This window comes from Stegodyphus dumicola, chromosome 9 (genome assembly GCF_044657685.1).
Source record: "Stegodyphus dumicola isolate Sdum_Otavi_A_Nest chromosome 9, ASM4465768v1".
Taxonomy (NCBI): domain Eukaryota; kingdom Metazoa; phylum Arthropoda; class Arachnida; order Araneae; family Eresidae; genus Stegodyphus; species Stegodyphus dumicola.
The window spans coordinates 41274768-41287665 of NC_140776.1; the positions used below are offsets into that span (position 1 = coordinate 41274768).

At 33.2% G+C, this 12898-nt stretch overlaps 1 protein-coding gene across 2 annotated transcripts in view; it reads right to left on the minus strand.

Moving 5' to 3' along the window:
- The window catches only part of LOC118184262 (integral membrane protein GPR180), a 91706-nt gene extending 79157 nt beyond the window's left edge, over nucleotides 1-12549 (minus strand). For both annotated transcript variants that reach the window (XM_085823354.1, XM_085823353.1), the window contains exon 1: nucleotides 11874-12549. In XM_085823354.1, the coding sequence (XP_085679480.1) occupies nucleotides 11874-12367 (494 nt within the window). In that variant the 5' untranslated portion in view covers nucleotides 12368-12549. The remainder of the gene's footprint in view (nucleotides 1-11873) is intronic.
- Between the last annotated feature and the right edge of the window lie 349 nt (nucleotides 12550-12898).

Below are 12898 nucleotides of genomic sequence, written 5' to 3' on the forward strand. Positions count from 1 at the left end.
TCCTACAAACATAAAATTCACAAAAAAACTATCATTTAATTAAAATATCACTAAACCATGTACACGTCGACTTATTTTTACTTAAAAAAACATCCCAGAATTGCACAAAAATAGCACTGCGCACAATCTTCACTATATCCATGTACGCTGCTTTTTTCTCATAAATTAGAAAAATTTCACAAAAATGCATGACAATTTTCTAAATCTTTAAACCCGGTAAAAAGAACACATATGAAATTACCTGATCGCGAAAAAGTATATACCCTTTCTAAATATGAACATTTCCACGTATAAAATAAATAAAATATCCAAAAACTTTTACCTCTCAATTATCTATTATATTATAAACGTCACAAACGAATTCATACCGCAAACATTACAAATACTTAGTGTCAAATATTTAAATTATTTCCATGCACGTTTACTTCAACTTAAACGTATACCAAATTCTTACAAACATAAAATTCACAAAATAATTATCATTTAATTAAAATATCACTAAACCATGTACACGACGACTTATTTTTACTTAAAAAAACATCCCAGAATTGCACAAAAATGGCATTGCGCACACTCTTCACTATATGCATGTACACTGCTTTTTTCTCATAAATTAGAAAAATTTCATGAAAATGCATAACAATTTTCTGAATCTTTAAACCCGGTAAAAAGAACATATATGAAATTACCTGATCGCGAAAAAGTATATACCCTTTCCCAATATTAACATTTTCCCGTATAAAATAAATAAAATATCCAAAAACTTTTACCTCTACATTATCTATTATATTACAAACGTCACTAACTAATTCATACCGCAAACATTACAAATGGTTACAAATACTTAATGTCAAATATTTAAATTATTTCCATGCACGTTTATGCAAATTACATTACTTCCTCAAATAATTAAAAATACTAACTTACCTAATCTTCTTCAGAATCTTGATTACGTGTCCGATAAACTTTTCTTATTTCTGTTTCAGGATCTTTAAAATCATACTTATAGTTCACAGCAAGGTATCAGGTAAAATAAATAACTTAATAAAACATTTTTACTTCTATCTCGCACAACCTTAAAGAAACACTTATTACTACCCCTTTCAATCCCACTAAATACCCATTTCGAATTCACTTTAGTTAGGGCCATGGGATCCAAAAATTAACGAAGACTGTTTCACACAGCCAAATACAAAATTTCCAGATTTTTTCCCGATTTCCCCCCTTTTCCGATTAAAGAACCGTAATTCGTCCATTAATATCACATGACATATCCCATGATCTCTCATTTCCCTCACACAAAATAATGCGTAATTGGAACTGAGTACTGCTCACATTATTACCAAAGTCCCAGGTAGTAACCTTTATCGCCTCCAAAATGTCGACAAACTACCAGTTACCATATTCTAAAGATCAGCCGGAATTTGATTTAAATCATATCAAAGACAGAGTACATCGAGATGAAATACTACATTTAGTAAGGAATTATAAGCCGAATAAAATAAGAACATCTGCCCTGAAGAGAAGGATAGTGCTGACAGATGAACTTCCGGTTCATTGCAGGACGCGACGTCCCCCCCCCGGCAGAGCAGTGTGAAATTGATAAACAGATTTCGGAATGGTTAGAGAAACAAAGGATATCCTTTTATCCATTTTTTGCAGCAATTTTACTTTTTTGTTTGATGGACATCGAAACATGCTTTCGGTTTGTAGATCCTTTGGCAACTCCAGAATCGTAAATTCTTTTTGACATAATCGAAAGTTCAAGCTTACTTTTATTAAATTGCTCTAACAGTCTGCAAAAAATAATAAGCCGGATCCAATTAGAAGATTAAAGAACAAAGCAATCTGCAACATTAACTGAAATAGATAATTAGATAATTTTAGCTTAGCTTATACCATCCGTTATACATTAAACGCGCATGTGCAAACGTATTATGCGCATGCGTCAATGCATATGTGCATGCGTAAACATATTATGCACATGCGTAGCATGCACAGAAAGTTTGTAGCCTTGAGGTCCGGATTATAGATCATTCCGGATTATGGACGTCTGGATTAAAGACTTTTGACTGAATTACATATTTTAGAAAACTGTAAGTTCTATATTGTATGTGTATGGTTAAGATTAGTTCTTAATATTATGTTGTTTTTATGTTTATTTACTGCCCTTAATATAAGTTCTTATTGTGTTATCCTTTGCACTTAACCCAGCACTGTGGAAAAATATATTAGAGTTAATATTTATTAATTAGTGTTTACTCCTTGAGAACTTGCTGTGGTAAAGGGTACGAGGAATTAGAGTTCCCACCCTCAGGGAGGAGAAGGGTTGTGACAATATGCACACATCTGACACACATGAGCTTAATGAACTTCCTGTTTTGTCCAGAGACTAATTGTCAGTTAGAACTTTGAGGAAAGGTGCTGCGGAAATCCCCTGGTGCGGTTTCCGGACACAAGGGACATAAATTACCCCATTTCAAGGTATTTCTGACAAGACGTTAAACAAAATGAAAGAGAGGGCTTTTTGTGAACTTTTTATGCAGTGAAAGACTTGAAAGAAGACGCAACCCACGTCGTCGCCGCATCCAGTGGCCACTGTTTTTGTATTATGGCTGTAATGTCTTGATTATTTTACTTATTAGTATTCAAGAAATTTTAAAATAAATATTTAAAAGCCAACTGCTCTTTTCCTTTCATCCAACACGGGTGTCCAGACATTACAATATAGTTCTTACAAATAAGTATTTTATGGATCTGAAGCGAGTGATTCAGTGTCTTTATAACATTTATTGTGCTTCTTTATTTAGCTTGCAACCTTGACAACAGAAATTGTGAAATAAAGTGGTACAAGGGACTACAGAGCTTCAATAAAGGAATTCTGTGAAACTTTTTTTATGAAAGGAAAAAATAAAGTAGGTAAGGAAATCAAATATCTACATAATGGTGCTTTACAATGGCAGATTGGTTTTTCAGACATAATTTAACTTTTTCAGTGGTTGATGATAACATATGACACTGCACCACTTATATCGTATATATAAAAAGACTATTTCAAAATTTCAAAAATTAATTCTATTGAAAGAATAATAAACAGTGTAACGTCAGTACACCCGTGTCGGGTGAAAGAAAGACAGGTTGTCTTTTAAATTATTTATTTGATAAACTAAAATAGATTTCTTGATTAAAACATAAAAATAAACTGATCATTACAGCTCTAAATCATAAAATATCCGCTAACACAGATTGGATGCAAAAAAGCGTCCTTTTTACTGTAGTTACAGCATAAAAAAAAAAACTATTGTTCTACAGAAACCACTGGCATGGTTTAGAACGTAAAGATGCGTCCTGTCACTTCAAAATCACATGAAGAACTCTTACACAAAGATTTCGCTCGTTTTGTTATCTGCGAAGAGAAACATAATTAGTTCCTTGTGTCCGGAAACTCCCAGGGGGTTTTATCTGCAGTCCTGCTTTTTGCAGGTATCGTCCATTTCGTCCACGAACAAACAGGAAGTTATAATTCAGCACCTGTGCCCGTGGGGGGTGCTAGTAGCTGTATCGTCACAACAGAGATATAAATATCTAAAGCTTACAATTTGTAATATCAGTATTACATGCATGGATACATTTTCTCAAATGCTTGCTGATGCTTAGATAACAATTTTCCAATAAAAAAAGGAACAAGCCCAATAAGATTGATAAAGAGATAGTTGCCCCCTCTCCTCTCCTTTTGTTAGTATAGCAATGAGACAGGACAAAAGATTCTGAAAAACTTTAGTTCAGTTAACAAAGCAAACTGTACTCTTAACCTTTTAATTTGACCTACCTTATTATATTTTCCTCGCTATTATTTTTTTTACACCTATTTTATCAAAATTAAAGTTTAAATTGTTGATTATGTCAAAAACAGTTTCTAATTCTGCAGCTGCAGTACGATTTGCAAAGCAAAAACATGTTTCACTGTCAATCAAACAAAAAGTGGTTAAAGGCACATTTGTCTCAAAATTATGTGAAGAGTATGGTATTGGAAAATCAATAGTATACAACTTAAAAAAAAAAAAAAAAAAAAAAAAAAAAAAAAAAAAAAAAGTTTTAATTTTTTGTGAATTTATGACATTTCACTTACATTATGTAGCATAAAAATCATTCACAACAGGAAGTTATATTTCAGCACCTGTGCCCACGGGGGTGCTAGTAGCTGTATCGTCACAACCCCTTTTCTCCCCGGAGGCGGGGGGTTTTCAGAACTCCACTTCCCGGTAGCTACCACAGCAAGTTTTCAAAGTAAATTAGTAGTTATTAGCATTAATACATTTTACAACAACACTGGGCTAAGTACCAAGGATAATATAACAAGAACTATATTGAGGCCAGTAAAAAAAACAAACATATAATCAACATAATACTGAGAAATAAACTTAATTCTACACATACAAATAAAGAACGTATAATTTTCTGAAAAATGGAACATACATTCCTAAGTTTAATATTAATTATATATCTAGCCAGTCTGAAAAGGGAAACCTTGCAGATTTTTAATTTTCCGTTTGTGATAAACTCTCAATGGTAACCCAACACCTGGATGAGAACTACTACATTTGACGTCAAAATAAGCATGTACATTTAATTTGGCTTTAACATCAGAAAAAACCACTTCATTACAAGTTGGATTTACATCATTCATGAAGTAGCTATATTTAATCCCCTTTGACCGTTCAATAACAGGCACTAGTATAGATAAATGATAAACTGGGGATTCTTCTACTTTCCTTCGTAAATTTACACTACTAGGTGTCTTGGGCAATTCTCCTACGGAATTTCTAGGCATTCGCAAACCTCCCGAGTCTGGTTGGTACGAAACGTCGTTTAGCTTATCTAGTTTCTTGTTTGTGCCGAACCGAAAAGGTAATTCTTAACTTGTACACCTTTCCCAAAGAGTTACTGTGATCGTTTAACGCGACTAAGTCACAAGATGGCTTTACAACGTCACTTTTCTTTTGTAGGTCTGCTATAAAAGAATATTTTATTGTAGGCAGTGATAGTTCCTTCACTTTCATTTCAGGCAGAAAGAAATTGGTTTTCTCCATCCTTTGTGTTTGTAACAAGACTTTATCCCTTTCTATAATGAGGGGAGAAACTTCGCTTGAGGGTTCGAGTTCGCCACGTTCAGACTCCAGTGGACAACCTTTCCCCATTTCATTCTTTGATTGACTCGGAGCTCAAATACCTGTTTTCACCTGAAAGCAAAGTTTATCGTGTTGATCTACGGCTAATTTTTCGGCGGTTCTGTTTCCTAACAGATAATGTTCCAATTCATTTCGAGTGACCGCTGCTTTTGTTGTTACTTGGCCAAAAGTTCCTTCTATTGTAACGTTTGCTAAGGGTACACAAATTGGGGCCTCATCAAACGGGTGTTTGACCCAAACAGTCTCGCCCGTCAGCATCAAAGGAGTGAGATATTTCCTGCAAATTACGTCAATGCATGACCCGGTACCTCTCAAAACTGGAAGATCAAAACCGTTCACTTTAGCCATCGTTAGATATGGGGCTACACAATCTTCTTCAATCTCCTGGACTCTATTTACAATAAACGGAGTTTTGAGATCCTTTTTAATTTCCGGACATTGAAGCCTTAAGTGTCGGGTTGAACCACAAGAATAACACTTAATTGGTCTTCTCATATCAAATTGACGCTCATCCTGATTCTGGAGATGTTTCTTTCTGTCAGAGGCATATCTATCTTCCCCTCCAGACTGGTGATACTTTTTCGGATCCCTCGAATTTGCCCAATAAGATTGATAAAGAGATAGTTGCCCCCTCTCCTCTCCTTTTGTTAGTATAGCAATGAGACAGGACAAAAGATTCTGAAAAACTTTAGTTCAGTTAACAAAGCAAACTGTACTCTTAACCTTTTAATTTGAGTAGTAAGTATTTGTATTTCCCCTTTGTGACTCTGAACTATGAACAGGAGAGATCTTCTTCCGGGGTTCACGCACATTTACATATTCTTCCAGCATTTCCGCTAATTTCTCTGGAGTCGTTATCTTCGACCATTCGTCAATTAAATGTTGCCGCACTTCGGCATTTACATGACACTTCATTTGATCCGTTATCATGAGCTCCTTTAAAAGTTCAAAATCCGTAACTTCCAAACCTGCAATCCATTCTTCAAAGTAATTCCTTAATTCAAAGGCAAAATCTCTCCAAGTGGTTTGGGGGGGGGGGGTTCTGAGATTGCACGAATTTGATGCGAAATTTTTCTGAACTAAGTTTGAACCTTTTAAGCAGTATCCCTTTTATATAAGTGTAATCATAAGCTGCTGTTCTGGTTCTCGCATAATCAGCTGAACTATGTCAGTTGGCAAAATTGTCAATAAAACCGAAACCCATTCTGATTGGTGAAGATTCGGACGCTTTGCTTGGTGCTCAAACATGACTAGATACAAACTGATATCGTTCTCTTCAGGATCAAATTTTGGCATCATTTTTTTTAGATCGTATCGGCTTTTTATTAGTCCATTTTCTTCATTCCCACCATTTCCAGAGTCATTTCCGTTAGCAGCTAGTAAACGTAACTTGGATAATTCAAATTCCATTTCTTCTCTTCTAATTCTATCCTGCCTTTCTTGTTCTTCTCTCCTAATTCTTTCCTGCTCCTTTTTTTCTTCTCTCCTAATTCTTTCTTGCCTTTCTTCTTCTTCTCTCCTAATTCTTTCTTGCCTCTCTTCTTCTTCCTTCCTAATTCTCTCCTGCTCCTTTTTTTCCCTCTCAAGCCTCGTTGAAGTGATATTTTCTAACAGGCCTTTCACTAGTTTCTCCTCATAGGATTCATTTCCCATAATCAGCTGTATTAAATCCAATATCCTAAGTTCAGGGCTAACTTTTTCCCCTAACTCTTCAGCCAAGGATTTAAGATCCTCTTTCCTAACTTTTGCTAAGAATGCCATGATATAACCAAAATTATGATCCTACACAATTATAGCTCCCTCACACTACAGATACATACAACTGATTTAAACAGATATCATTTTCACAAAAGAGAGTAAAAATTAAACTTTTATAATTTTTTTCACAACCTATTTTACAGATGTTAGACAAAAAAAAAAAAAAAAAAAAAAAAAAAAAGTTTACACTATAATATGCACATTGCATTCAAAAATAAAAACAAAAATTGTCTACTTGACGTATGAAACTACAAATAATATTATCCTCTGAAAAGCTTTAAATTCAGTTGCATAAAACACACTTGCTTATGATAATTCAATATACTTTCCTCAAAATTTGGGATATGTTAAAATATGCATTCAGAAATACAATAAATTACACAATACCTATCCATATGCTAGTAATTAACATTAATATGACAACAGGTAAAAGGAAAGATACTGGGGTTTTATCATTCCCCTTTTACCCCTTCAATAGAAAAAAAAAAATTTCTCAGTTCTTACACAAATAATAACTGAAATTCTAATATTTATAACATTCAAAACGTCTTAGAAATGATATGTCAGAATGCCACCTAACATTAAAACCTTCAAGTTGCAGTAATTCTACTCCTTTACACAATCCAATACATAGTTTTAATTTAGGCACAACACATTAACATTTCAGATATTAAAAAAAAAAAATCTATTAACACAGGTTTAAATTCTAAATTTTATACTTTCTTATTGTAACATAAAACCCAAAAAGCACATTTCTTTAAGCTTTACAGGAATAAGTTGACTTAAAACAGTTATGTGAACTTACATACTGATTTACAGAAATAAATTAAATTACTTTACTGCCTCAATATAAAAATCCAAGGTGCTTACCCGTCTGGATGGGAGAGTTGAAATGGTTGTGATGCAACTTCGCTTCTCACAATTTAAGATTTTATGGACACTGATGATCCAGGCACCTATAACGCATACACACAAGATCTGTTGATCTAAATTTTCTCGATCACAAGGGTGATCACCCACATATCACTTTTTCAATACTCTACACATCAAAATGATCTGATGATCTTCAGACAATGATTGTCCCACACACTCACTGCGATAAATTTTCTCGAACACAAAAGATGATCGCACAAGTAAGCACCTTTATCATCGTGCTTAAAGATGAGCTTATTTCAGGAGACTGTCGTTCCTCTTTTTCTGGACTGATGTCCGTAACTTCTTCGTGGATTCTATTCCCCACTTCGAAGAGCTGTAAATCACTTTTCGAACAGATGTTCGTAAATTTGAGCTGCACTTCAGAGCCTGGCGGTCTGTACTATCTGCAAACACTGATGATGTTCGAACAATGGTTGTCCTACAAACTCGAGATGAATTTCAGACTCGGACGGTCTGCAATCTCTGCATGGATTTTCTTATCTCGTCACTTCGGAGAGCTGTATCTGTAATATCTGCAAAACACTGTTGATATCCGGACAATGACTGTCCCAAAATCTTGAGATGGATTTTTAGAGCCTGACGGTCTGTAATTTCTGCATGGATTTTCTGATCTTGTCGCTTCGAAGAGCTGTAATCAGTTTTTCGAACTGATGTTCATAACTTTTCGTGCTGCACTTCAGAACCTGACGGTCTGTAATATCTGCAAAACACTATTGATATCCGGACAATGACTGTCCCACAATCTTGAGATGAAATTTTAGAGCCTGACGGTCTGTAATTTCTGCATGGATTTTCTCATCCCACCGCTGCCACCATTTATTATAGCTGTAACGTCAGTACACCCGTGTTGGGTGAAAAGAAAGACAGGTTGTCTTTTAAATTATTTATTTGATAAACTAAAATAGATTTCTTGATTAAAACATAAAAATAAACTGATCATTACAGCTCTAAATCACACAATATCCACTAACGCAGATTGGACGCAAAAAAGCGTCCTTTTTACTATAGTTAGAGCATAAAAAAAAAAAAAAACTATTGTTCTACAGAAACCACTGGCGTGGTTTAGAACGTAAAGATGCGTCCTGTCACTTCAAAATCACATGAAGAACTCTTACACAAAGATTTCACTCGTTTTGTTATCTGCGAAGAGAAACATAATTAGTTCCTTGTGTCCAGAAACTCCCATGGGGTTTTATCTGCAGTCCTGCTTTTTGCAGGTATCGTCCATTTCGTCCACGAACAAACAGGAAGTTATAATTCAGCACCTGTGCCCGTGGGGGGTGCTAGTAGCTGTATCGTCACAACAGAGATATAAATATCTAAAGCTTACAATTTGAAATATCAGTATTACATGCATGGATACATTTTCTCAAATGCTTGCTGATGCTTAGATAACAATTTTCCAATAAAAAAAAGAACAAGCCCAATAAGATTGATAAGGAGATAGTTGCCCCCTCTCCTCTCCTTTTGTTAGTATAGCAATGAGACAAGACAAAAGATTCTGAAAAACTTTAGTTCAGTTAACAAAGCAAACTGTACTCTTAACCTTTTAATTTGACCTACCTTATTGTATTTTCCTCGCTATTATTTTTTTACACCTATTTTATCAAAATTAAAGTTTAAATTGTTGATTATGTCAAAAACAGCTTCTAATTCTGCAGCTGCAGTACGATTTGCAAAGCAAAAACATGTTTCACTGTCAATCAAACAAAAAGTGGTTAAAGGCACATTTGTCTCAAAATTATGTGAAGAGTATGGTATTGGAAAATCAATAGTATACAACTTTAAAAAAAAAAAGAAAAAAAAAAAAGTTTTAATTTTTTGTGAATTTATGACACTTCACTTACATTATGTAGCATAAAAATCATTCATTATGCAAGAAGTGATGATCATGACAAAGTATGATTGAATGAGTGAGAGAGCATCACAGATAGGGTTTGCGGTAAAAGTATAATTTAGGGTACCCCTTGACGATTTTTGGCAGTACATGGATACAGATTTTGTACAATTCTTTGACTCGTTATTTTGGCTTGTGAAGCGGCGATTTTTGCGCCAAACATTGCCACTACACAAAGCCAAAATAACAAGACAAACAATTGCACAAACTCGGTATCCATGTACATATCAACTTATTTTCACTTAAAAAAAATTCCCCGAACTGCACAAAAATGGCATTGCGCACTCCTTTGACTTTATCTATGTACACGTCGACCTATTTTCACTTAAAAAAATCCCCAAATTGCACAAAAATGGCATTGCGCACTCTTTTAACTTTATCCATGTACACGTAGTGCTACTAACAATTTTGTTAGGTGCAAAAGCTGCAGAAGTGCACAAACATAAACTTTTTATAACTGGAAGAAATAAATAAATTCAATTTAAACTTCAATTCAGAATTTGATAATCCTCATGTGTTAAAAACTATTGTAAGATTGTATGTACAATTGATAATAATTAGTTAACTATTATTCTTGTAAACTTTGCATATGGTACCACTCAATTATTAAAAACTAAATTTAAATAATTGAATGCATTATTAAAATATATGATACTTCCTTGTAAAACAGCAACCACAATTAGTTGTCAAAAATGACAAACTAAAAGCGCAATTTATATACAATTAGTTGTCACGAATGGCAAACTTAAGAGCCCAATTTATATCCAACAAATTTCAAATTCAAGACTTCAGCAGTGATTGCTTGCTTTAACAAGTATCAAATATATTTGTAATAGTTTAACATATTATGGTCCTGCACACATTTAAGAGTTTGCATATTAATTTCATATATAATATGAAGATGTTTATTTCACTAGTAGTTTTGTTACCACTAACAAACTGTTTTGAAATGAATAAAACTGGAAGGAAGGGAGGAATGAGGCTATTATTCTTGTAAACTTTGCATATGGTACCACTCAATTATTAAAAACTAAATTTAAATAATTGAATGCATTATTAAAATATATGATACTTCCTTGTAAAACAGCAACCACAATTAGTTGTCAAAAATGACAAACTAAAAGCGCAATTTATATACAATTAGTTGTCACGAATGGCAAACTTAAGAGCCCAATTTATATCCAACAAATTTCAAATTCAAGACTTCAGCAGTGATTGCTTGCTTTAACAAGTATCAAATATATTTGTAATAGTTTAACATATTATGGTCCTGCACACATTTAAGAGTTTGCATATTAATTTCATATATAATATGAAGATGTTTATTTCACTAGTAGTTTTGTTACCACTAACAAACTGTTTTGAAATGAATAAAACTGGAAGGAAGGGAGGAATGAGGAGAAAAAGAATAATCATCATAATAAAATTTTAGGTGTAACTATTTTTTTTAGTTGCTAAATTTTAAATTAAGAATGAAATGCATTAGACTGTGTGCTTACAGTTGAATGCCCCTTGTTTTTTGGCGATTCTTTTTTGACGCCAAGATCGGCGCCAGGAAGTCACAATTTCAAGATGGCCGCTACACAAAACCAAAATAAGAAGTTAAAGAATTGCACAAACTCTGTGTCCATGATGTACACATCAATCTGTTTTCACTTAAAAAAACATCCTAGAACTTCACAATTTAAGCATAGCGCACTGCCTTAAATTTGTCCATGTACACATCAATCTATTTTCATTTAAATAAGATCAGCAAGCTAAAACACAGTTAAAACATCATCATGGTAACCAGAAGTGAGGTTTCATCACCAAAAATTTTTTAAAAAATTGTCGCCAACTCTCATGTGCACCGTATACTAGGATTAAGCCCCACTTTTTATTAAAATTCTAAAATTTTGGTGAATATTCCTTTTTAAGCATGCTGCTTTTCATAAATTTATATGCTGTTACAATAAATATAATTTCTTTCTTCTACTTTTTCAGTTTCTTAATAACTCATCAAAACTTCATTTTTTCATAGTATAACAATGAATGAAATACCAAACATTTGCATAAATTAATTAAATAACAAAGAAATTCAAAAAAAAAATTACCGGGCTTGATTATTATCTTGCACAGCATACGTAAACTGGTAACCATTCACAACCCGTTCAGGTGAATCTTCATCTTCACACAGTTCATTGATGGGACATGGTACTCTTCTTAAAAAATCTTCAGTTCCATTTTGTTTGCAATTTCGATCATACGAAACAGTATCAATTTTCTCAAACATTGCTTTACAGACTTCATTTCTATTAAAATCGTACTTAACCCTCTGACGATAAAAATTCAAAAAATTTTGTCGATCAACTACAACAAATGTAGCTTTATGTTTAACACTAGCGTCATAACCTTGGGATGTTATGTTTCCATATATAAATCCTAATGTATTTATGTGATCATGATTATCAGTCTTCTGAAATCCAAATTTTGCTAGAAATTTAAAAAACTGGCCGGTATTCCAATTGCCAGAAAGGTGAAGACAATCACAATTACAGAAGAAACTAAGAAAAAGACAACTTAAAAAATATTTCAACATGGTCATCATGTAGAAATCAAATGATACATTTTATTCATGAATGATTCTATTAATTAGCATATTATATTATTTTGAAGTTTAAAAAAGAAAGAAACATATTTCGGTGCTGACAACTTATTTACACCAGAAACTAGAACTAGGAAAAACCTTGAGTTAAGTTACCGACAGACAGACAATGCAGACAGATGTCTTTGCACCCGCAAAGTCTTTCTGCCTACCACTCAAGATTTTATTACGTCAAAATGTACAGTTTGCAGTTAATAACAAATCTAAAAAAAGGTTGACTACTGTTAATTATGAATAGAAATTAACTGAATTATAAGTGAAGTTTAAATTTTATTTCAAATAAGATAAAAAGAATATAATTTTTGATGGGGATATAATAAAATGAAGTAAAATCGTTTATAAATTTTGCTAGAAACTTTTAAATTTGTATCATTTTTTAGTCTTATTTATAAACACATATCATTTGGATAATATATAATATTATTTGATTCATCTGATTGTTGCAAAAGCAAAAGTTTATATAAATTAAATGGA